We start from the raw sequence: 26,411 nt of genomic DNA, 5'->3' as shown, positions 1-26,411 counted from the left end.
AGGGCTAAGCAGAGCAAGAATTTAGGGAGTTTGTCTCGTTTGACAGCCAAGAAAACGTATTCCTGGAACCTAAGCTTGTGTTTAGATGGAAAGAGGTGTATTTTCTGGTGAGAAAAGGCAGGTTGTTTACTTGTGCAGAAGACCTGGACCCCTGCAACGTAACATCCGTGTGTGCTGCGGGAGCCGGGGAACGGGTGCTAGTCCTGCCGGTCGGGGGCTGCTTGGCTCCTTGCTGACGTGCGGCCTCGCTCACGTGTTTCTCTGCTCTGTCTCCCCCAGACAAGTACGTCTGTGTGGAAATAAGAGTCCCTGCCTTTCCGTGCTGGGTTCGATTGTTTTTGACATCCCCGAGCTGAAATAGCATCGGGGCTGTTTAAGTAAGGTTACGCTCTTGGCTGCGTGTGTATTGGAAATAGTATAAATAGTACTAATGCATTGTGAGGCTTCTCACGCAATTCTCTTCCTAGTAAAAATGTGGGAAAATAAAAGGTAACAACAGGCAGAGTTATCATAGAGTCATAGAATGGTTTGGGTTGGAAGGTACCTTAAAGATCATCGAGTTCCAACACCCCTGCCATGGGGACAGACACCTCCACTAGACCAGGTTGCTCAAAGCCCCATCCAGCCTGGCCTTGAACACTTCCAGGGATGGGGCATCCACAGCATCTCTGGGCAACCTGTTCCAGTGCCTCACCACCCTCACAGGAAAGAATTTCCTCCTAATATCTAACCTAAATCTCCCCTCTTCCAATTTAAAACCATTACCCCTTGTCCTGTCACTACATCTCCTGACAGAGAGTCCGTCTCCGGCTCTCCTGTAGGCTCCCTTCAGATATTGGAAGGCTGCTATGAGGTCTCCCCGGAGCCTTCTCTTCTCCAGGCTGAACAACCCCAGCTCTCTCAGCCTGTCTTCATTTGTTGTTTAGCTGATCAAATCGGATATTTGATTATATTGCCGTTTTTATTGCCGCAAAGACATGGATTGATATTTCTGTGGTTGTTTACCTGAACTTTAATTTACTTGTACATAGGGTATCATATTTGGGCACTACCTGAACAAATTAATTTGTGTACCTGTTGGCTGTTGAGCTTTCAACTTTAACTAAAAACATACGTTTTATTCATGGCATTTTAAATGTGGGTAGGGGAAAAAAAAAAAAATTAATTCAGATAGTGTTATTGTTCAGTCACTCTCCGTCACACTGAGGGGCACCAGTGGATCTATTTGCTGTTTCTCCTCTAAATTCACTAGCCTTTTGTTTGTGATAGGCATTTATGACTAGACTTTTCATTGTTTTGCATCCAGCAGTTCCCCTCAGCTAGCCATTAGTATACTGAGTACATTAACTGCTTTATCCTTTTGAAACCATTAATTCTTGAACGTCAGTATTTGTATTTTGAAGAACATTATTACCAAAAACGTGAAGATGGCAGATTACTTCTCATAAACCCCCAGGAATGTTGTCTTGCCTGTTTTCCATACACTTTCTCACGTATGCACAGAATAGTTATACTTACTTGCAAAGCTGAATATACGGAATATTATGCGTGAGGGTGTCCATTAATGGAGATGTAAATCTGGACAACTGTAACAACCTGTAGCAGAAAATCAGATTGGTTTTGTTTTCTGGAGAAAGTTCTTAAAATATCTTAGAGTAACACTGAGGTTAGTGTTTTTTCCACATAACGTGCATTTTGAGATTCAAGGAAAGGTTTTAGAAGAGAATATCACTACAGCTTTATGGAAGATACTGCACCGTTATGTCTCACTGATATAAAAACGTGATAGACAAATGCATGCTTTCAAGTGAATCTCTTCATCCTACTTACAATAAACATTGTAAGTGGTGAATGTACTACAAGTCCCTGTAAGTGGTTTGATATGTAAGTGATAAGATACAGAAATCTCCGGTTCCGATTACTGCAGTTTGCTCTGTGCTAGATAGATATCCATGAGACAGGTCTCCTTAAAGCTCATCCTGATGTGTGTTAACCTCTAGTGGTGTAGATTACGGCGAGTTATGGTTGGCTCCGTGGTCTGCTTAGAGTGTATTTCCGCTGTAAAGCTAAAGTTTAGAGACTGAATAACCCGACATTTTATGAGATGCACACGGATTTAGGGTGCTCAGTTGGAAGGTTTGGTGTGACTCAGGTGGAAGTCTGTGGTAACTTTTGGGTGCTTGACGCCAGGCTTAAGGACCTCAAGTGTGAAACACCTTGAGGTTAGTGCCCTACCTGAAAACTTGGTTGTGAGTGACTTTGCCGAGTCTGCACGGTGAGTCAGAACCAGAATTGCTGCCTGGTCTGACTTCCAGGTCACCTGCTCACATTGCCAGCAGGAAGAAAATTGCTGCACTGTAAAATGGCAAAGAATACATCAGTGTGGTTCTTTGGCTTTTATGGATGTTAAAATTGGTACCTTTACTGAGATAAGAGAGAGATGCTCCTATAATAGACTCCGAGAACAGTGTGTGCTGTCCCTGGCCGTGGGCAGACTGGATTGGGAAGAGCGTGTAATAGGAGTGCAGGAAAAACGACTGAAAAGTGCATCAGAAATGCAGAGGAAGCACCTGCGTATGCATTAAGCAGTTTATAAAGCCGTTTTCCTACGGAACGGTGGGTTCTCGCCATAGATTGCACGCTTTTTCCGTCCTTCTGACACCTTTGTTACAACTCGATTGTTCTAAGGAAGGCACTAAATAACGTCTCTTTGAATACGTTGCTCACGGGGCTCTTACTGTGCCAGCCTTCGGGCTTCGTAGGTGGCCACAGGCTCTGAATATTTATTTATTTTTCAGAATATCAGCAATATTTGCAACGCTCTGGTGAGTGCTCACGCTGGAGGCAAAGCTACTGGTGACCTTTATGGGAGATGACGGTCTTTCCACATTGTTGGAGATAAAGAGGCCCTGTGCACAGAACAACGTGTTTTGTCCGTGTGCGCAGAATAACATGTTAAAACTATTCTAAATACAAATTGATTGTTGTTGGAAGGCAACAGGGTAAACACGCTGAGGTGGAACAGCTCGCCCTTGCTCCTCAGCAGCAGTGCCTCCTCTCTGTTGTTTTGGTGGCAGGCTTGCTGCTAGGAATGAGCAGGTGTTAGACGTCAGTTTTGAGTAACCTCTCTGCAATCATATTTAATTTAAAATTAACGTCTCTGATGTGCTAATGTTTTATGCATCCTAGTGGAGGGAGTGCAGGCTGTTGGATCTTTGAGCACTCGTTAACTGTTTCTGACTGAGTGGCTGGTAGCTGTGTAATTAAATAATCTTAAATCTTAGTGGAAACTGACTTTGGTAGACAGGTACACAGCATGATTGAGCATCTTGTTCCCATACAAAACCACATCACCAAAGCAAAAGAAAAATCCAGATTATCCCTAATTCTGCACAATAGTCCTGATATGAGGTGGAGTGTTAACAATACGGGGGTTTTCCTTCTTCTTCTGCTGGCAGAGTTATGAGGGCTTTGAATTACCCCTGATGAACTGAGAAACTTCACCTGGAAAATACTAGATCATTTGGAAATGCAACAGTGCTAATTAATGAGATATGTAGCATGGAACTGCCTTGCTAATCGGTTTACGAAGAGAGATGTGCAGTGAAGACACTTTACGTTCCTTCAGAGCAAGGAGTTTTTGCAGCTCCTGATAGAACCTATGCTCTATATCTTCCTTCAGATCAAAGTTGATAAAAGGGAGAAACAGGATCCATAATTTTTAAGGGCTGAGTGTAATATGAATTCAATTTTATATACTTTTTTCACTTTACAATTAATAGCTTTCCAGTAAATGGTTTAGTTGGTGATTGAAAAATGTAGATGGTCACTCTGTGTTAGTATTTTAAGGATTAGTTTCTTTGCTGTTTTCAAGAGAAATTGAGTCCCCCCATGGGTTTTTTTTCTGCACAAGCTGCATTTACATAATGCTTTACAAAATAAACCGAACTCGATACTCTTTGATTGTTAATATCAAAAGAGTGGCAGAATATTTTCCTGGTAGGATATCTCTTTGCATTTGCACATTTACCTTACAGAGGAGTAACTGATTTTCCAGTGATCCTATGTTAAAATTCCAAGATTAAGAGCTGAACAGTTTTCAGCTCCTTTGAATGTTGACAAGTATAAACTTGTCACATTCCAATGTGACATTGTCACAAATGCTCCACTGCTTCCTCTGAGTAGTAAGGTATTAACAACTATGAATTATTATAAGTTATTTGAAATTTGACTTTACACAGAATTCCTGTATGAATTGGGGTGCGTGTTGAGGGTGAATAGAGTGACCACAGGCCATTTATTTTCTAGGTCAGTGTTGTGGCTTGTTCTGGAGTACAGGCTGTAAACAGGGCAACCTGACATAGGATTTATTTACCTTCTTTGTAGAGTTTTCTTTTGGCAATGGTTTCCCCACATCATATGCTTCCATTCAGTTAGGAGCAAGTCCGGGGGCAAAACTGGTCTTTAACTGCAAACTTCACTTGATTAATTGACAAGGCAAGACGATTTGTTGGACGTAGCCTAGAGAAAACTTGTCAGCATAAGCACTGACCAAACTCACTGGCATGGTCGACACACTGGAGGGAAGGGGTGCCATCCAGAGGGACCTGGACAGGCTTGAGAGGTGGGCCCATGCAAACCACATGAAGTTCAACCAGGCCAAGTGCAGGGTCCTGCACCTGGGATGTGGCAATCCCAGGCACAAATACAGGTTGGGTGGAGAATGGCTGGAGAGCAGCCCTGAGGAGAAGGACTTGGGAATGTTGGTGGATGAGAAGCTCAACATGAGCTGGCAATGTGCACTGACAGCCCAGAAAGCCAACAGCATCCTGGGCTGCATCAAGAGAAGTGTGGCCAGCAGGTCGTGGGAGATGATTTTACCCCTCTACTCTGCGCTCGTGAGACCCCACCTGGAGTCATGTGTCCAGCTTTGGAGTCCTCAACACAGGAAGGACATGGACCTGTTGGAACGGGTCCAGCGGAGGGCCATGAAGATGATCAGAGGGCTGGAGCACCTCCCCTGTGAAGACAGGCTGAGAGAGCTGGGGCTGTTCAGCCTGGAGAAGAGAAGGCTCCGGGGAGACCTCATAGCAGCCTTCCAATATCTGAAGGGAGCCTACAGGAGAGCCGGAGACGGACTCTCTGTCAGGAGATGTAGTGACAGGACAAGGGGTAATGGTTTTAAATTGGAAGAGGGGAGATTTAGGTTAGATATTAGGAGGAAATTCTTTCCTGTGAGGGTGGTGAGGCACTGGAACAGGTTGCTCAGAGATGCTGTGGATGCCCCATCCCTGGAAGTGTTCAAGGCCAGGCTGGATGGGGCTTTGAGCAACCTGCTCTAGTGGAGGTGTCCCTGCCCATGGCAGGGGGGTTGGAACTCAATGATCTTTAAGGTCCCTTCCAACTCTAACTATTCTATGATTCTATAAAGCAGACTTTCATCGGTGTTGCAGCCCAGAGGTTCTGCTGTCCGCAGGAGTCTGGTTCATCGGTGGCAGCTTCGTTTAAATGTGTCCCAAAGTACAGAGCCGGGGTAAGAGCTTCTGCCTTATAATCATTGTGTTATAGCAGTCTGTCTGTGTTGGAAGGCCAGGTGACTGCATCTGCCGTACGTTGATGTTACTATGGGGCTTTTGAGTATTGGTTGCTTGTTCTGTGTGGCATTAAATTCTTGTTCGCTTTAGCGTTAAGAGGGGTTCCTAAAAACACATGATAGACCCTGCTTTTGGAGAATGCAGGTTCTTGCTCTGTTTGTGGCATCAGCCTTTCAAATACGTGCCCTAAGTGAATTGATAAAGGAAGGGGAAATAGAACAACTCTTAATTGGCTGGAGTTCAAAGGCTTTGGGGTGAAAAGGTGAGCAGCTGACGTGCAGGTTTGCCACCCCCCCCCCCCCCCCCCCCCCCCGGGAGGCACAGCGGGCGCACGGAAACACAGATGCTGGACCATCCGGGGCATACAGAGCCTTTCATCTTCTTCTACTGGTTTTAATTGTTTTTCTCATGACGATAAGCTCTAGAAAAAGCCCTTAGAAACATCTACATGAAATATTTAGTTTTTTTCTGTTAGCTTCGCCTGCAAAAGGTATAAATGTACAGGCTTGTTGTACAGAGTTAAGGCTGAGGAGCAGGGTGGTAGCTCAGTGTATCACAGCCGGTACTGGTTGTCGACTTCCAATAGCATTGCTGTCTGTATGCGTTGTACTTCTATCCCATCGGAAGAAGGTGGAAATCAGACTGCTGGATTTGATAAGGAATGTTGCAAATGAGTTCACCGAGTCACTATTTCAGCTCAGATGTGTTTGAAAAACACTGATATTAACAGCTGAAACATGGAAGTGGGCAGCATCAGCAAAGCCACAGCCATTTGATGGTTTTGGATAAAAACAGCTTCTTGAACAGCAATGGGAGAAGATAGACTTCCAAAAGAAAAATAGAAAATAAAGCAAAAATGTTGTTTTCTTTGACAACTGGCAACACCTTGGTGTTTCGCTTTGGGTGATAGCAATGTTTGAGGCCTCTGTCCACGAGTATTTGAGAGTGATAAGCCCTTAGACAAAGGTCTTAAGGTGCCAGGACGTGCTTATCAGGAGCTTTGCTGAACAGTCTTGGGTTAAGGAGGCCTCTGCATGCTCAACAGCACAGCTGTGTTCTGTTTCATGCCGGAACAGGGGTTGGAATTTCTAGCCATCTCTGCCATGGGCTGCCCTTTTAGCAGGAACATTGTTGAAGCTGCTTCTCTCAGCAAAGCGCTTTTCCAAGAAAACAAATAGATGGTTGTAAGCTTGCCTACTCAGGTGAGTTTTTGGGGGTTTTAAAAATATTTATGTAGACCTCTGAGAAGGGGCTTTGACCACAGTTACCTTCTCGGGCAAAGCGTTGCTACCACGGTGTTGCTGAACCCGGCTTGTTGCTGGTGTTCTGTGAAGGGGGCATAATGGCTGGGAGCTCTTAAACACATCGGTGTGGGTATGTTTGTGGTGGCCCTTTTGATCTTGTTGCTTAGAAATGTTTACTTTCTTTGCTTTGGTCTGTTGTGGTTTGGTTGGGTTTTGGTTTTAATTTATTTTTTTATTTTCCTGCTGTCAGCTCTGCAGTTGCTGACAAAAACCTGTTGAAGTTTGTATTAAATTGTGATCTGAAGTTCGCTGTTGGTTACTGGCTACGGATGTTCTTAGAGTATCTGCCCTAGAGATTTTTTTTTAAGTGTTATTCATCAGAAGCGATGGAAAGGGAAAGGATTAGCCTTCTCTGTTTACTTGTCTGTTTATGCCTTTGTTTTCTTTGGTTACTTTGTAACAAGGCTAAAAATATATATTTTGCACTCCCTGCAAGTAATTTGAGCATCCACAGGAGTGTAATAGCCTGTAAAGCTGGAATATAAACTAACTCCTAAGTTCCTTTTGGGAATTACTCTATAACTGTCTGTTATAATGGATATAAATCATTGCATCTCCATACTAATACCAACTGCTAACAGAGAAAGACTTTCAATTTCATCTAATCTGTTAGTTCTTCTGTTCCTACATTTTTTTTTTTGTGATTTTTTTTTTTTTTTTTTAAGCAACCAAAAGAAATCTGTGTTTTCCTTGAAAAGAACCACCTGTTTACAGCTGCCTGCGCAAAACACTGGTTCCTAAGTGTTTGGGCTGGTATAACTGCAGGCCTTTTTAAAAAAAAAATAAAAAAAAATAGGGAGGAACAGAGATATGGAGATGTTTATAAAAACATCTTTTTATGGTCTGCTATGTTAAAATAATTATATAGACAAATCATTCCTGGAAATGTTGTGGCAGGAGAAAAAGGAGAAACCCCTCTAATAGTGCAACATTCAGATAATTGGACCTAGATTTGCTCTAAATTATACTGGGACTAAGCCAGACATGGACATAAGACTAAGTACCTCCTCTCTATTACTGTCCTCTGGTGCCTTAAATTTGAGCCCTAATGTTTTCCTGACCCTCCAAATAATAATTAATTATTTAATTAAAAAGCCTTCTTGCTCAGTGTGAGTGGGCAAATGGAACGAATCCTCCACGTCTGGCTGAAGTCAAGTGCAGGATTTCTTGGTCTGTTTTCTTGCTGGGACGGCATCCTCTGCGCTAAGGTGACCAGGGGAGTGTTTGAGGGGGAAAGGGAAATGAAAGGGGAAGGGCTCTGCCCACAGCTCTGCTGGTCTCAAAGCCAACCCCACAGGGCTGGCTGGTGGCTGTGGATCTGCAGCTCACAGTCTACATTGCCAAGAAAACTACTGCTTTTGGGGTGATGGTGTTTGGGTAGCAGAAATTGCTAGCTGTGGGGAAATGCTCTTGAAGAGATAGCAAAATTAGGGTATAGGGTGGTGAGACACTGGAACAGGTTGCCCAGGGAAGCCGTGGATGCCCCATCCCTGGAAGTGTTTAAGGCCAGGCTGGATGGGGCTTTGAGCAGCCTGGTCTGGTGGGAGGTGTCCCTGCCCAGGGCAGGGGGTTTGGAAACTAGATGATCTTTAAGGTCCCTTCCAACTCTAACCATTCTATGATTCCATGAAAATTTCACTACTTATATGTAAGAATAGTGCAGTTGAGGTTGTTTTTTGGGGGGTGAAGGTGGGCCAATGGAACAAGGAAGATGGTTGCTTTGATTTTGCAGGGTATTGGGGTTCCTCATGGATTGTAATCAGACCCTAGGGAGGTCTGAGAAGGGGACCAGGTGGGAAATGCATTCAGTGGGGAAGAGATGGAAACGATTTGCTGGAGAGGTGGCTAAGTGGGGAATGGAGGGGGTGCTGTGGAGAGGAGCCAGCTTTCCCTGCCTGTTGTGTTTCAGCAGCCATGCAGCTGGTTCCCTTTCCGAGGGCTGTTTGATGGAATGGATCTGCAGCATGTTACCTGCTAGAAATCTTGCTGAAAAGTCGGGTGAGAGCCATCACTGGGAATTTTCTCCACTGCTTATAATTCTGACTGACCTTTTTGCACGCATCTGTCAGATACTAATTTTAAGCCCTGAGTCAATCAAATTTCCCAAGCACTCTCTTCTTCATTAGCCAAGCTGTAAATGCCTTAAGGCATTTGAAATCTGCACAGTTGAGTAAAGAAAAGCCTGAGAAAACAATACTCATACAAATTAACAGAAGTGCACCCTTGTAGGTGAATAAAAAAATGTTTGGTTTTTTTTGTGTTGGGGGGTAGGGTTATTTATATTGCAAATAAAAGTGTCCATTCTAAATTAAAATGTTGACAACCAATTCTGTTTTCTGAGTTGCATCTTTTTTCTTTGTGCTACAACCTGCTCAGTGCTTTCTATCTGAAAAGCTCTGTAAAAGAAGACTGAGAGTTGTAGAGTTGTCTGTAGCTTTAGCAAACCTTTAATTGCATTCATCTGGCTTTGCATCCTTATCTCTCTTCTGTTATCTCATTTCAGCTGGAATTTAAACAAGCTTTTTCTTGGCTGGCAATTTGAAGAATAACTGTTATTCCTAGAGATGTGTTCGAGAGGGGTTTTTTGAGAGACACGAAAGCAGCTGCGTACATTAAGATACACTCAGTCTAAGACCTTTGTAGGAAAATGTGCAGCAAGTCCATTTTCTTATCTAATGAGATATAAGCATATTTTTGAAAGCAAAATCACTTTTGTTACCCTGAAAGTAAAATTTTGCAACGCTTCCCAGGTCAGGATGCCTGTCCAAGAAGGCACGGCACAAGAGCAAAGATACATTCTGTGGGACAAATTAAAATCCTGTCTGTGCTGACAAATTAATCTTTTAACCAAGACTGTTGCTGGGGAACAGATGGCACAGCTCTTGAATGTAGGCTTGCTTTTGCTTTTGATAAAGCGCAGATACATTTTCATGCTACAATCCCTCCCTCTCAAAGTCTGACCCTTCTTTGATTTGCAAACTTCCTCCTAGGTGTTCCATCCCACCTTCCCTTCTGAAAATAAAGTAGGTTGGGAAGAACAGCAGCTTTCAGACAACTAGACTTCATCGAAACCAGATGAACCACAGAATTGTCAGAGTTGGAAGGGACCTCTAGAGATCATCCAGTCCAACTCCCCTGCTAAAGCAGGGTTGCCCAGAGCACATCGCTCAGGACTGCATCCAGGCGGGTCTTGAAGATCTCCAGAGAAGGGGACTCCACCACCTCCCTGGGCAGCCTCTTCCAGGGCTCTGGCACGCTCACCGGAAAGAAGTTTTTCCTCATATTTGAGTGGAACTTCCCATGTTCCAGCTTGTGCCCGTTGCCCCTCGTCCTGTCACTGGCAAACACTGAAAAGAGTCTGGCTCCATCATCCTTCAACCCACCCTTTAGGTACTTGTAAACATAGATGAGGTATGAAGATTTCCAATGCTGTAAACACTTAGAGGAGATTTTAGATTTGCTTCTCTTTGCAGGAAGGGAAGGAGAAGAAGGTTTGATAAAATAATAAGACAAAATTCTTGGTGTTCCTCCTAACAATGTGCTTGGCCTGCGTAATCATCTTGGGTTTTAGGCCTGTCTTTATGCTTGTTTGGAATTCTGCTGGCTTTGAAAAGCAAGGATGATCTGTACCTTTAGAGTAGTGCCCAGAAGACACTGCAGGCACAATATGTCAGCTGGTGTTCATCCTTTTCATCTCCTAAGCGCTTTCTGGTATTGCTTCCTTGCAGTGAGGGGTCACTGTTACTGGAATCATGCTTTTGGATAGAGGAGGGCGAGGTGTCATTTCAGCCTGCTTGAAACATCAGTGTTTTCAGCATCTATTTTTATGGCTCGTAAAACCAATAGGGATGCAAGTCTCGGTGCTTCCCTAGATACCTGGAGCTCTGCAACCTCAGCTGCCCAGTGGAGGGTTCAGCTTGGTGACAAGCGAGAAGAGGGACTTTGCCCCCTGTGATCATCCATGACTTGCAGGGGCTGCATAATGGTTTGTCTCCCCTACTTGGACGTGCTGAGCAGATGTGGGTGGAGGAAGAGTCCTGGCAGGGAGTGGGTGACAGCACAAGAGAAGAGTGAGCAGAAGCCAAGCGGAGGATGTGTGCTTGCTCAGCAGAGGCTGGGTGGAAGGTCTCCCTGGTGAAGCGCTGCTGCAGCGGTGGATTTGACCAGCTGGGCCTTCAGAAAAGGGGTTGTTGGTGGCTGGTCATCTCGATGCACTTCTCATCACAGCTGCTACTTTGGTCATTGGTAGAGTTTGTCCGGCTGCTTAAATCTAGTCCCAGCTCTTCTTGGAACCTGAGCAGAGGCAGGAAATGAAAGATCATCAGGGATGATAAAGGCACAAAGAACAACAGGCACGTGAAACCAAGCTTTTTTTCTTTCATTGCTGTAAGACTGAGTTTTTTGAAGGAAAGCGACGTGAATGCTATATTGCTTTTGCTTCTTCAAGATCACCGGAACATGCATACTCACGCTGAAACTACTGCTTTGCTGCAAGAGACCTCTTGGTTACTTTTTAAAACTTTGATTTGTACTTAGGAAGGGGTTAAAAATACTGTGGATTCTGAATAAGCTACAGGGTTGAGATGTACACCAGCTCTTGTAGTGCCCTGTGGAGCAACTGGGAGAAGACGTCCACCACGTGGGCCATATTGAGACAGGAAAACTCTGTCTCAGGAGAGTAAGAAAATCTGTCATCTTTTTATTTATTTTTGTTTCCTCTTTCTAGGAAAGAGAAGTTGTATACTGAATGCTTCCAAGTGTCAAAATTATGTTCCCTGGCTGAAAGTGTTACTAGGCATAGGGGTATTATGGCAGAATGAGTGATGTGTCTGTTTGTTTGAGTTGGGCTTCCAGAGGATGTTGCTAAATCTGAGCAATGTGCCTTGAAGCTGCTGTTTGTATGGAGGCTGTTGTTGCATCATCATCTAAATCAGTTCTAGAACCAGTGGAGAAACAATGAAAATCCTTTCGGTGTAAGCAAAGACAAATTACTGAAAAGTTAATGAGAGAGAAGGTGTTTCTGTAGCGCAAATGGGCACTTGTAAGATGATTGTAGGCGGTTGTTAGGGCTCCCGATGTCTTACTTTCCTACTCCTGTGGGATTGGTTATAAAAACAGCACAAGAATTTAACAGCAGATATCTCCAAAATGGCCTTGGTGACTCATTTTAAAAAGGGAAATACCTTATGTGTTGTTATTGTAAACTTGATCTGAATACTGATTCATTTTTGGTAATCTTGGTTGTGCAAGATTTGCAAACTCAGTAGACTGTGACAGCACTTGCTTTTTTTCTGCTTTCCTTTGGTTTTAAACCTTTCTGAAATATCTGTAGATAGTTTATTCTGAAATTGCAGATTGTTGCTCCATAATTAGTCGATTGCTCCCTTTGTTTCCCTTGGAGAATTAGACTGGAGCCGATGCCATTCATACGCGGAGAACTTCTAGGCGTGTTTATTATGAGTGATAGCAAAACATATGGAATTCAATATGGAAAATATAAATAGCTATTTATAGTACATGCCCTCACTGAACAGTGGCTAACACTTACCTGCCCTCGTTTTCCTCCTTCTCCAGCCAAGGGAGCAGCATCTTGCCTTGCCCTCTCCTTCACAGGCTGGGCAGGATCAGCTTGTGGGGATAACGATGCATACTGGGGATGTTGGCTCATCGAGTGGCACTTAGAAAGACAGGCCCCAAAAATCATTTTTAGGCACTGCAACTATTAGTTTTCCCCATGATTTTTCTCCCTCTGTTCCTTTCCCCCAGTCCTTCTCCAGCAGCTGTGTGGAGGGACCTGTAGCAGGTGTCGGACCAGGACTCCGGGAGGTAACTGAGCTCTTCTCTTCTGCCGAGGGAAAAACCGTAACGCTATATTACTATTGAAAAGCACACTGCAAGATATGTTTTAATTAGAGTGTGTTTTGCTGCAGTGTAATTAAGGGTAGCAAGCTTCCGCTTAGTGCTTTTCTATTTCAGATTCTTATCATTGCCTTAGAGAGAAGGAAATGAGAATACGGGAGATCGTATCACTCATAATGGTAACAGTCTGCGGTAATAATTTTTTGTGAAGGCTGCTTATGAGTTTGACTCGAGGCGTTATCGACAGCATCTGACGCTAAAGGAATACAATACTTCGGTTGTAGTATTGCATGGCACTTCAAGAAGCAGGCAGATGGAGTTGAGCTGACTCTTTGTTTTTTTGGTTGGGTTGAACAGCTTTCTGCTAATAAACGCAAATTAACGGGGACTTGATTGTTGAAGGAGCATTATGTTATTTTTGCTGTTGAAATAACAAACCAAAACGATCGAATCACCTGAAGTGTATATAAGCGAAGACAAAACAGTTTCAAATACGTGATTGTTGGCTAGCTCTGTTTTGATTCAGGGTTTTTTTTGTAATGTTCCGGTATGGCAAGTCAAAATGAAATAAATCAACCAAGTGTCAAAGACAATAATTCCGTGCCTCAGAAGATCTCCTAACGACATCTTTTTGTAGAATTCCTTTTTCCCGAGAAAAATATTTTTATTTCTTGCTCTCTCCCTTCCCACCCACATTGCAATTTTCCACAGAACAGAAGTTATGGTTCCTGATGAGGTTTCTATTTGCATATGCACTGCTGAGGAAGATTAGAGGCTTCCACGCCACCTCATATACTGATGGTGATACCAATTTCTTACACGTAACTGGTCACGCATAAATTTGAGCTTAAGTTTGGAGCTGCAGTCACTCAACGTGGTAAGAGATTGCTTGTTTGGAACAGCTAACTCCAGAAAACGCGGCGTTCAGTGGGTTGCCACTCTCAAAAGTGCAAAATGCAGTGTTGCTGTTCTGTCTCTCCCACGCCCCATGTCTGGCTGCTTGGTTTCCCAGATCAGTTATGCTGCTACATTAGTCCCTAAAGCAAACCCTATCGTTGAAATTTCCACTCTAACAGTGGCAGCTCGTCTGCTGTTAGAGACAGGAGGTACCCTTAATACTTCTTTAAACCGGGTATATGTTTTCTGTTTTACACCAGCTGGTATTTTTTAATGGAATATACTGGATTATTTTTATCACAGTTATCATTCTGTGCCTTAAGTTCTCATGAGTTTTCACTCCCTGCGTCCATGCCTTGAATTGAATCGGGAGATGGTGAAGCACTATGGCCAACTGCTGCTCCCATGTGTTTTGCGTCAGGAGGCAAATACAGCTGAGGGAGAAAAGGGTGTTACACCGCCAGATGCTGTTCACAAGCCTTTAGCCTGGTTCCCAAACATAGTTGTGATTGCATTCGAGGTGTTTTAGCCGCATGTGTGTTCAAGTTGCAGAAAGATGCAGAATAGCTTTCTTTAGCCTTTGTGTGGTTAGATGAATTGGCCAAGAGGTGCATGTACTGGCGTATAAAAAGTTAGTAGTATGCTGTCCTCAAAGGTAAAGTTGTGATGCAGTTAATTCAGGATACACTCCTCCTACTCCAGCTCTCACTGCTGTTACGATGAGGGCAGCCTCATTGCTTTGGTCCTGTAGTTCAAGCCTACCTTTTAGTTGCGGTGGCTGCCAACTTGGTTTCTTTTCCAGTGGCAGAGCGAGGGTCATTCCAAGCATTTTGAAAGAAGCACCGTGATTTGGCCGTAGGGCACAAGCTAGTGGTTTAATAACTTCACTGAAACCGGAGATTTAGATCTGGAAACGCAGGGAGAAAAAAATTTAACTCAGCCCTTTGTGCTTCCCAACTGATCAACCTAGAGCTTGTATAGAAAGAGTTCATTATTTGGAACTCGGTTCAACTGCGTGGCTCGGTGGCTTTTGCTTTTCTTCATATATTCTTTGCAGGTGATTTTAATGAGTTGGCTGCGTTAATAGACAGTCTAAAAAAAAGAAAAAAGCTTCAGCACATAGAGATTCTTTCAAGGGATCATGAATGGTAAACGTCAAAGTGTAAAGAATAATAGAATTAAATACCTTAAAGATCTTATTTCAATAAATGGAATTTAATGTAATAAATATTTTAACTTAATACATATTAATATATTAACATACTGAGATACATTAATTGTTGAATGCAGTGTTTCCTCCATAAATAAAGCAGATAGCCAAATTCACAGCAAAAGAAATTGGGTAACCTTCAGTTACAGGCTGGATGCAGTTCAGTGCCTGGGGTGTGTTGGATGGTGGATATCTAGATACTGATCGCGAAGTTACGTACCAAGTGTCTGTAAAAAAAAAATTAGTTCCTTAAATATATCCCTCTGAAGAAACAACACAGTTGTTATATTTAAGGCTATCGAGTATTACCGTGGATTGTTCTCATTGGTGTGTTTCAGGGTCTTTTGTGGAAAAACAGATCATATGTTGAATGTTGTCTCCCCACTGTTGGGCTGTGTGTTTCTACGTGTTTTGTGGGTGTAGGTGCTGCCTGTAGATGAGGAGAGAACTGGTGGGCTGGGCTGTGTGCGCCGCTCTGCTCCAGGGAAAGTCTCTTGCTCTGCTGGAGAACAAACACGTCCTAGCTTTGGGTGGCCTTTTGGCGTTCCTGCACTCCTAGTGTCTACCTTTTTTTAAACAACACTCTTGTGATCGAGGTATTTGGCTATTCAGCCTAGGTTTCTGACTGCCTTTGATGCCTGAAGATTACAATACACGGATTTCTTAGTCTTGGAGACTCCCAGAGTGATTTATTTTATTTTCTTTAAATCCTGAAAAGGGCTTATTCCAGGTAGAAAGCTAGGGCAAGGACAGAATCTTCGAAACACACAGATTCATTTTACAGATGAGTTCTTTATTTAACCTAATAGCATATGCCTATCCAAACGGTCCAGCTTGTGATTCTTTAAAAACAAATAGACCACGTGAAAGTGGTGGGTAGTGCTTGGCGTACTGAATGGGCAGAGGCCTCCTGCGTTTGTAGTTTCCCTTTCCTGCCTTGTCGAAGGAGATAAGCTTGCAGACTCTGAAATGCTGTGGCCTTCAGAAAGATGAGCTATAAATCTCACCAGAGGGAGAATCGGTCCCTGTCATCTCTCCCCGCATCGTTTTCTGCTTCCCCCAGCTACTGTATTTCAAACCCCGTGCCTTGGTCCAGCCCACGCAGAATCTTTGTAACCAGCTTAGTCAGGGATGTGATTTCCATTCTTACTTCTGCCTCTTACGCTTAGTTTATAGCAGTAATGCCTGCTTTGTAGGAGTTGTTGCAATAAAATCGTTCTGCTCCTTTTGCAGGGCTACTAGCTGTAGAAGCGGGGAACTTTTGTGTGGGAGCAGTCGCATCTTCCACAGCGTGGCGGGACTGCTTTAAGTACACAGGTCTAATGGGAGCAGTTTGTCTTCTCTGTTTTGACGTGGCCGACTTGAAGTGTCTTGACGGTTCTCACTGATGTCCCTGGAAGGGATGGGCTTGGGAGTGCAACCATGCAGGTTCAAAAACCTGCTGTCATCACTGTCCTAGGACGTAGGGAATACTTAGTGCATTGGGATTTGCCTCCTTCGAGGTGGTACCAGAGGCTGGTGGTGCCGTTAGTTGCGGCGGCATCTCAGCTGGAGTTGAAACAGCCATTCATATTTAAAAAATAAAAAATCTTCCATACTTTGGCAAGCTGCATTTTTACTGTCTTTTAACACCATGAATGAATGTCAACAGTTAACTTTCGGTACATAATTATGAAGCCAAAGGGGGTGACCTCAGTCACCTATTTAATTTGAGATTAAGAGTGCCATTCTGTTTATGATTCGGCAGTAAAAGGCTTCACTGGAACTATGCCCACTGTTTGAAGTTACGCTGCGGACTCTAAACTGCTGCAGAACACTTCTGCCTTCAGGCACCACCATGTAGAGATCTTTCCAAGCAGCTGGTTTTTGAGGGAGAGGAGAGGGCTTGTTGTAAGAGTTGCATGAAGCACTTCAGAAACAGTACTTTTTTTTTTTTTTTTTTTCCCTTTCTTTTCTTCCTTTTCTCTTTTTTCCTTGAGTTATTTAAACCATGCTAGACGAAAAGTTTAACTATGGGCAATACCTTAATACCTTTGGCAACGTTTGTGCTTTCTGTAAGGATGGTTCCATCTTTTACACGCAAATTGGAGTTCTTCAGACAGACACGCCTCTGCTGTCACGTCACACAGAAGCAGATCACTCTGACAAGGCTGGGTGCTGCTTTTGACCAGTAAAAATCTTGTATCTTACCCTTTCTAAAGCAAGCTTCCTGTGTCCGTGCTGCAGGTGCGGAGCCGTGCAGGAGTTTGGCAGGGCTGGGAAGGAGCAGCACCGTACAGCACGCTGGTGCCATCTGACGGTAAGTGGCACAGCAGGTTTGCCCCCTTCTGTTTCATTTATTTTGTGTGTGGGGTGGGTGAGATTACATTAGTCGCATGTTATATGTATGTATATATCTATATGCCCCATATAGATATATACATTCTATATGTTCTCTCGTTAAAGAAATCTAGAATGTACTGTGTGGTTTTCTTTATTCATCCTGTGTTTTAAAATTAAACTAAAACTTACAATATTTCACTTTTTTTTTTTTTTTTTGGCAGAAGTAACTATTAATTACAGACATGGTCTTCCTGTGATAACTCTTACGCTGCCCACAAGACGTGAACGCTGTCGGTTCACTGTTAAGCCAGTGGTTACCACCGTAGGGGCGTTCCTGCGGGATGTGCAGAGAGAAGATAAAGGAATTGAGAGGGCGGAAGTCTTTGCAACAGGTATCTTGCATTTCCGTCACTCCTCAAAATGAATACATTCCTTTTCAAACGGATTGTACTACTTGCCTGAAGCACAGGAGCACAGTCCTCCATCGGGTTTAGCATTGTTACTGTTGGGGTAGTTCTTGAATGCTTCTGGGGTTTATTGGTGTTTCAGATTTAATATCCAAGTACTCTTGGAAAGGCTGATTAACAATGCAGAATTGGACATGTTACTGTAACCACCCTTAAATCCCAGTAGTGTTCTCTATTATCTTTTTCAGGTAGCTTCCTTTTGTCATGCTGTCTTTAAATAGGTGTCTCTCTTCTGGTTTCCTTGGTGTCTTTTTCTTTCCTTGTCCTCTGTGATCATTCTTAAAGGCAACCAGTTGGGCTCTTGAATGTGACATCTGCCTGTTGTTCTGTGTTACCTGGAGCTAGAAGAATCTATTTGCCATACTACAAACTTAAACTCATGGAAAACTTAATAAGAGCTAAGCAAGGAGATAATGTGTCCAATAATAAAGGGCAGCTTTTTGAGACGTTGCTGAAGTTTAATTAATGAGCTAGAGAATAATACTTCGGGGCCCTTGGGTTGAAAGGAAAAAGCTATACTGATACGTTAGTGTTGATGTGGGCTTTCTTCCTTGTAACATACTGTTTATCCCAGTGTCCTAAGTCTTGCTCTTAGTGAAGGACTGTCTCAAAAATAAAAGAGATGTAGCTCTCTTGCCTGAGTCTGGTAGAATAGGTACTTCAATTTGGCTAACTAAAAGCATCAATTTTTTCCCTCATCCCCCCTAAAATGAAAGAAAAAAAAAAAAGGCGTAGCTACATCCCTATAGAAAGATTTATTTTCCATCATGTAACACGCAGAAAGAAAGGATGTTGTCAAGGAAGGTTGGTCCAAAGGCTCATAACTGGATGCATTCATAATATCCCCTTTCTTCCTGGTTGTGATAGCAGAGTGGTACAGGGACTTTCAAAGGAACTGAAAATAGATTGATGCTCCTAGAAGATCAGAATGCCAAAGATCTAGGAGAAGCTGCCTTAGTTGCCTTTAAAAGCGCATTTAGTAGGAAAATACCCCATAGAGCAATACATTTATATTCTCTAGGGCAATGGAGGGGTGATCTGCGTGGATCCCAGTGTGTGCATGAGCTTCGTGTACATAGGAACTTTGGTGGTGTTTTGTTGAGGCTTTTTTTAATGCTTTATCTGCCAGGCAGCAAAGGTAGAGAATTCTCTTGAAAAAGATAATTTCTTAAGAAACTCTTGTATCTTCACTGTGAGAAATCATGGTTGTCAGAAGCTGTCCTTCCCATTAACGTGGGAGTTCTCACTAAAAAGGATTCTTTACTGGGATGAGGCAGGGCTAACCAAGGTGTGCCAGCAAATGCTTAACCTCTGAGTACTATCTGTGCAGAGACATCCCTGACAGAGGTATTTGTGATTCAGTGCTGAATCCCATTCTTCTGTGGTATGTCAGCGAAAGCTTTATGCACACTACTTATTCTGCTTCGGTGCAAATGTCGGTCACTTGTGAAGCATAAGATAATTTCTGTAAGAAACCTGCAAGTCCGGGGTTTTTAGCAAGGACAGGCAGCAGGTTCCAAAGTGGAAAGGCATCTGGGCTGTTTTCACCTCATTTATCTCCTCTATTTAAGCACACCCGCCTGCCGCTGCCCAACGTTGGAATAGAAACAGTGTCCGCTTTGATTAAAACAATGACTGTTAATAGTTCTCTACTCTTAATTTTTCAAGTGCCAGGCAATTGTAATAGTAGAGAACAGCTTAGATGTTTAATTTATTAGGAAACTGATACTGTAAAGAGAAACTATTGGTCAAGTACTGAGAGTTGAATTCAAACATGTATTATTAAAGAAAAATTATGAAGCCTTGATTTAGTGCAGACACTTCTGTATCATTTAGCCATTAAATGAAACCCAACCTTAATTGAAAGCATTAGCGCTGTATATGATGACTCACTTCCATTTTCTGTAGATTTGATGTTAGTCCTGTCTAGTGGGAGGTGTCCCTGCCCGTGGCAGGGGGGTTGGAACTCGATGATATTTAAGGTCCCTTCCAACCCAAACCATTCTATGATTCTGTAGACAAAAAAAATGGCCCTTGATCCACATTTGAACACCTGTGCTTCGGTATAAGAAGGAAAGTAGCCTTTTGCTGAATGCCTGTGGGGAATTTTCTAAAATAAAACAACTCTACCCACCCTACCCCAAACTTTTCTGCTTTTCAGTTAATGAAAGGTTGGGCAGGTTAATAAATTGGTGTTGTATCACATCCAGAACAAAGAGGCTGTCTGGCACTTCTTTTGAAAAGCATTTTTTGCTTAAATGTCACTTTATAAATGTCACCTTAATAATTTAGATGCAAATGAGCTTCGATGTTCTATTACACTATTAAAAAAAAAAGGCAAGAAAAAAAGAAAAAAAAAGAAATGAGTGGATGGGCACATTAAAATTTCAGATTTTGGATTGAAAGTGATAACCCTTCCAGGTTTGCTTTGCTACCCACACAGTTGGGGAGCCAGCTGGTGCGTTAGCTGGTGGAGTTCAGTAGTTGAAGCAGATGGGGCTAGAGAACAGGGTTCCGATGAATAAATAATTGCAGGTGCGGGGTTATCTGCAGTGCCTTTCTGTACCAGGCACATGGGGACAGATGGAGGAGCTGAGGCAGTAGCACTGTGACAAATATTTACATACAAAAATCTTCCTATTTTGTAGCCCGATCATTATAAATCTTGGGAGTAAAGCTGCTGTTTTCTGCCACTGCCCACCTCTTGGCAGGGGAAAATGCTGGTTTTATGTATAGGAAAGAAGATCGGGCCAAACAGCTACTGTGGAGCAGCTGCTCTGTGGCTTTTGACCCTCCCAACCCCCATGTACCACAGCAATGTGCCCAGCAGCAATGGTGTGCGGCTCCGGGGCGTTCTTGGGCCATCTGAACCCCCTGGGGGGGTGCTGGTTTTACTGGGTGGCTCTGGGATCTGCTGGACTTGGGCCAGCGAGAGCTCCAAGGATCCTCTATTACATGTTGCTGCTAATGACTCTAGGAGCTCCTTCTCGGTGCCTTCAGCTCCCTGCGGGATGTGATCATAGAATCACAGAATGGTTAGAGTTGGAAGGGACCTTAAAGATCATCGAGTTCCACCCGCCCTGCCATGGGCAGGGACACCTCCACTAGAGCAGGTTGCTCAAAGCCCCATCCAGCCTGGCCTTGAACACCTCCAGGGATTTGCCTCCTAACTGCGGTGAGGTGCGGTGAACAGTGAAATGAGGAGGAGGTATGAAAGCCGGCAGGTAGGCAGAGTAGTAATATACTAAAGAAAAGAGGTTATTTACAATACTTCATGCCCCTTTAAACAGGGAAATGAGATGGGACAAGCAGAGATGGGACAAAACAGATCTTCTAGATTTCAGCAGAGCTTTTAGATTAAATCTGCCTTTGTGCATTGAATGTAAAACAGGAAGGGGTCAGTTTCTCATTTGGATACAGCTGTTTGTCCTGTTGTTCAAGAAATCAGAAGTGTTGCCAGAGTACTAGTCCTGCAAGATCTGCTGTGTGGATGAGAATGAGAATGCCCTGAGAAAGGCTGCAGTGCGTCTGTGCTGTTGGATGAGAGTCTTTTCATGTATTGAAGTTGTGGTCCATCTACCAGTGGCAAACCTTTTCCAAGCCCCAGGCAGACAGAGATACTGCATTTTGGGTGAAAGGGGCTTTGGCAAAGAAAAATGGTAAAGAGGGAACAAAAAGAAGGAACAAATATAAAAGCAGGATAAAATCTTCAACAACTGGCTTTCCTGATTGAATGTCACAGTTGCCCCCTTCTCCCTGATTTTAAGTAATTGAAAATAGATGTTTGGTTTTTTTTTCCCCAGCCTGTTCTCTGTGTTGCTGATGGGATAGCATTCATGTAAATTTTTGCATAAAAAAGAAGAGTAGAAAAGGGTTCTCCAGAGCTTTTTAGACTGATTCCTCTGTGGCTCCTGGTCTGCCTTGTACTGGACAGTCTAGCTATTTAGACTGTTGCAACTGATAGTGAAACAGTGATTTCAAGTACCGTTAATCAAAATCTGAACACCAGTACCGACAAGCGTTGCTCCTTTTGATCAGAAGAGCTTGTTTAAGGAAAGACATAAATCTATAACTGAAGATGAGGTCTTTGAAGGTCTTTTAATTTCCCAAAAACCTTTGTCCTAATGAAGATGCAAACTTGGGTGAGGATGGAGAAACAAAAATGCAGATCTTTATGTTGCAATTTGCTACTGTTTTATGCAAGACTTCTTTTTCTTCTGCCCTCCCCTTCCCAATGGGTCAGTTCTAGTCATAACACAAGAAAATAACAAGTTTGCTCATAGTAGTGACAAGTCCAAACACCGCTGCTAGAGAAAGCATCAGGGACACACTCTGCATTGATGTGCTCCTCCTTACTGTTTAATATCAGTTACAAGATTTACTAAAAGTACAGCTCCATTCCAGCCATTCTTAATGAAGATCTCTAGCACTTTTCCAAAGGGATATCAGCTAATGCTTAAGATTCCTTATGATAAATGATTTAGAACTTAAATCTTTTTTCTGCAGATGGTAGCAAGGTCTCTCATGCCACCTTGATGGAGGTCTTATTGATGAATGACTTTAAACTTGTTATCAACAACACGGCATACAGTGTGTCACCTCCTGTAAAAGGTAAGAGCGATGCTTAGTGACTCTGATTATTTCACTTCATCTAGTGAAAGGCATGGGAAGTCTCAGAAAACTGGAACAAACTGGAACCTGTCTAGAGAAAGGAATTTCTTTTTTTTTTTTTTTTTTTTAAACCATTGGATGGTCCTGCTTTTTGGGGTTGGATGTGGGGAGAGAATTTAAGAAGGGTGAGTTCCTGAAATGTTTTATACGACAAACATTTTCTTTTCAGATAAGCTGAGTAATGAGCACGCTACTGAAATGGAAGATATCAGATGCTTGGTTCACAGACTGTTCGTGGCTCTACATTTAGAAGATCACCAGATCAGGAAAGAGAGGGAGTTGCTGCAGAAACTGGACCATCTTAAAGAAGAGCTTCTCCCTCTTGAACAGGTTAGAAAGTGGAGTTACTTGGTTTTTTTTTAAAACTCAACAGCATTTCCTTTCATCAAGTCCTGTGATAGAAAAAAATCATGATGAATGGCTAGGGTGTGCCTTGTTTTGTTTGCTAAGTAAACAAGGGTCAATTCAAATATAATTCAAATTATTTTCAATTCAGTTTTCCCTCCTTTGATGCATATGCCCTGGTTAGAAACCACAACGCCTGGAGAAAGCTGTCATGAACGAGCCTCAGCATAGCTAGTGTTGAGATTGAAAGTCCATTTAGTCACCTGTTGCTGTATGAGCTCTAAATACCCATTACAGAAATCAATAGTGAGGTAGAAATAATCCGTGTGGCTTAGGCTAAGGTTTTCTGTATCACTGAGGCAGCAAGGCAAATTGTTTGGACTAATGGTTGCCATAATCCAAGAAGGAAAGGTATGAATGTTGCTCTAGGGCAGGCTGAGCTAGCCCAGCATGAGGAGAGGCAGCAGAAAGAGCTTGACAAAACGGACAAGCTTTTCTTTGGCTTCAGCCCTGCTTTGTGAGGACCAGCTTTAATGTTAACCAGAGCTGCCTTGAATGGTAAATGGAAATCCAGTAAACATAAATCCCTAGTAGTGGGAAGGGGGGAATTAAAAGCAGGATTTCCTGGGGCACAAGAGCCAGATCCAGCTGCCCTTGGATTTCAGTCCTTTTCTTTCTCTGCAGGGCAAATTGGTAGGGGGAGTCAGTAAAAGATCCTGAAAAAGGATCTAGCCCAGCAAGAGAAAACATAGTTGAGGAGCTGCTCATCAGTTGCACTCATGTTTGCTTAATCAGGTTTATGTATTTCTTTTCCTTAGATGAAAGCCAGAATCATGGATAGCGCAGATGCAAAGACCTCCAGGCTCCTATGGGTCGGGTTAGCTCTGATGTCAACACAAGGGGGAGCACTGGCCTGGCTCACTTGGTGGGTCTATTCCTGGGACATCATGGAGCCGGTCACATACTTCATTACTTACGGGAGTGCCATGGCTTTCTATGCCTACTTTGTTCTTACTAGACAGGTAAGTCCTCGTTTTGTAAAGGTCTGGAGTATTGTAAAGGAGCATAACTGACTCTGAAAATCACAGTGTTTGGGCTTTGATGAAAATACATTCCGTAAGCAGCCTTGCCGTCGCACAGGGACTTGTTTGATGCCTGATGGGGCTGGATATGACCACTGCGTTACACAAAGTCAAGCCCGGAAGTGTTACGCGTGAACTGCAGACCAGCTGCTGAGCATAACTACTATCTGTAACATTTCCTAACCCAGGGAATGAAAAGTGATGAAAGAAGTGTCTGCCAGTTTGTGAGTGCTGCCTTACAGCAGGGCAGGAAGCAAATAATTGAAAAAATAGCTTTTATTTGCTGGAGTTTATCTATAAATGGTTCAGGTTGCCAAACTGTTTGGAAATCTGGCAGTTGCATTATTGAAATATACCTAATTTAGTGCCTGAAAAAATGTTACTGCTTTGTTCTTCATAATCTGATTGCTTTTCCTCGTCTTTGAATGACTGGCGGTAAATGTGGGACAGCTGAAGTGGGGCAGGAAACAGGCATTGTTTAGAAGAAAAAAGTTTGCTGAGTAACAAAAAAACAGACCTCAACTGAGCTGCACCATGCAGACTTGTCCTGGAATCCTGTAAGGCTTTGAGGAATGTGTCTTTTTCCTGGTTTAGCTCTGTATTTTACTCCCAAAGTGGACATCCTGATGTCGAACTTTCTGTGATGCAAAACTCTTTTTGTCATAGAGGTATGTGGAAGAGTAGCCAACACTTCCTTCCGTAATACCAGTGGATCTAAGGAGCTCGTGAGATGCCAGGCTCCTTTAGTGATGAAAAGAGGACGTGTGTCTGTTTTTATGACCAGCTGACTCTGAATGCCAGTTTTACTCCTTCTCACTGATTTTTAAGAAGGGCTAAGGCACTTCTTCATGAGTAGATAAAGAGATTACTACTTGGCTCTTCGGAACATCTGCTGGCACCATTGCTTAAGACTTTCCAATAAGTCTTTGAGAAATAGTAGCTGAACTTTCTCTGACTCCTTGAAAGTAGTGTCTGTTGACTCAGGTGGCACCAGTTATAAAGATCACACTATGGTTTTATTATGATTAAAAATTCCTTTAGATGCAATAGAAATGGTTCCTACCATGTATCTAAAAGGCCCTTACAACCTATGAGGGCATAACTTCATATGTGGCCTCTTAACAGAACATATATGTGTGCTGAACCAGGTACATTTTCCTGAAACAGGCTGAATTTCTATTGAAAACTCATTTGTACAGATAATCATCTGACCTCTACTCAGTTTTCTTGCTAACCCCAAATACGTGCCCTGCTTTCTTCACCAGGACTACATTTACCCTGACGCTAAAGACAGGCAGCTCCTCCACTACTTCTATCGGAAATCCAAAAAACAGCATTTTAATGTGGAACGATATAACAAGCTCAAAGAAGACCTGGCAGAGGTATTTAAATACAGTCCTTAAATAATGAAGTAGCTTCTGGGTTAAGACTTTTTCAGTAAACTCTCAGCTAAGAGAAAATTGACCTCAAGGTTTGTTACATACGTTCAAAACAGCCAGTTTTTGAGCTGTTTAAATAACCATGCAGTCTTCACCATTGAGGTATAACCTACTTCAGTGAGAGAGGGAGACCTTCATGAATTTAATTTACCACAAACCAGTTTATCAGCCCTACATGTCCGTTTTCTGCATATTTGAACATGTTGCGGTTTTGGCCATTTTAGTAGAACGGCCGTATTGCTTTCGGAGACAGTGTGTTTGCTGCGCTGCTGTGGTAACACAATCCTCTCCTTTCCTCGGAAGGAGACTGTCTTGCAGAGTTCAGCAGTTGACATCTTAATCCTATTCCTCAGGTAAAAGGCTTAGATTTCCATCCAGTCACCCATATTCTGTAAAAGGTGGTGGGGTGTGTGCCTGGGAGAAACTTTGTCATCTTCATGAAAAAAAACGTAGCAGATCCCACTCCTCAATTCTTACTCCCCCACTCCATCTCCCCAGTCCTGTGTTCCATGTCTCATAAAAGAAAATTGGAACTACCCCTCATTTTAGTTCCAGACCTGTGGTTCAGGGTATCATTTCATGAGCCGCATTTGGCATAAGGCTAGAGTTTGATGGCTTTTCAGTAGCCTTTGAGTATGAATTTTGTAATTGTAATTTCGGGAAGATAATACTTCGGGGTGCGGGTGGGTGGGTGGATGGGCAGGGCACACGCTTCTCTCTGGCTGCCTGAGCAGGTCTGTAGATGGGCAGCATCTCCCATTTGATTAGTTTGGTTTCTCGTGTAAGACCAAAGCCTTCTGAGAAAGGAAAGATAGTGGATGTGTGAAAGAGGAGGAGAAAACAGAGGGCTGCAGAAGGATGAACTCTCGCTCTCTCTTGCCCTGGCAGGCAGAAGAATCCCTGAGGCGTCTGCGCCACCCTCTGCACCTGAGGCTTCCCATCCAGGAAATCAGTGACAAGGACTGACTTTGGTTTTGTATATACATTGGAATTGCCCTTTCAGAGTTGATATGAACATTTAGTTACTCGTCAGGAACTGGATTCTTTTGACCACTATAGTTTTAAAAGTTGCAATAAATATCTCCAAAAATGATTTGGTCATTTGATGGTTCGGGTTTGTTTTCTTCAATACTGTAAAGAAGCTGCCGAAGCAAAGTTCTTTAAGACAGTTGTCAAATCTCATTAGCAAAATTGAGGCATTCTGCCTGCTGCTAAAATGAC

The 26,411-nt window shown here is 43.0% G+C and overlaps 1 protein-coding gene across 1 annotated transcript in view; it reads left to right on the top strand.

Annotated features, from left to right (window-relative positions):
• MCUB (mitochondrial calcium uniporter dominant negative subunit beta) overlaps positions 1-26,290 on the top strand; it is a 55,905-nt gene extending 29,615 nt beyond the window's left edge. The window contains exons 2-8 of the mRNA XM_074147714.1: positions 17,091-17,163; positions 17,408-17,578; positions 22,160-22,264; positions 22,494-22,654; positions 23,488-23,691; positions 25,017-25,133; positions 26,079-26,290. Coding sequence (XP_074003815.1) covers positions 17,091-17,163; positions 17,408-17,578; positions 22,160-22,264; positions 22,494-22,654; positions 23,488-23,691; positions 25,017-25,133; positions 26,079-26,156 — 909 coding nt within the window. The 3' untranslated portion in view covers positions 26,157-26,290. The remainder of the gene's footprint in view (positions 1-17,090; positions 17,164-17,407; positions 17,579-22,159; positions 22,265-22,493; positions 22,655-23,487; positions 23,692-25,016; positions 25,134-26,078) is intronic.
• The last annotated feature ends 121 nt before the right edge of the window (positions 26,291-26,411 follow it).

The sequence above is a fragment of the Numenius arquata genome, chromosome 5 (assembly GCF_964106895.1).
Source record: "Numenius arquata chromosome 5, bNumArq3.hap1.1, whole genome shotgun sequence".
NCBI classification, from domain to species: Eukaryota; Metazoa; Chordata; class Aves; order Charadriiformes; family Scolopacidae; genus Numenius; species Numenius arquata.
Note: the sequence above shows the minus strand (reverse complement) of the source record. Positions and strands in the feature narration are given on the sequence as shown.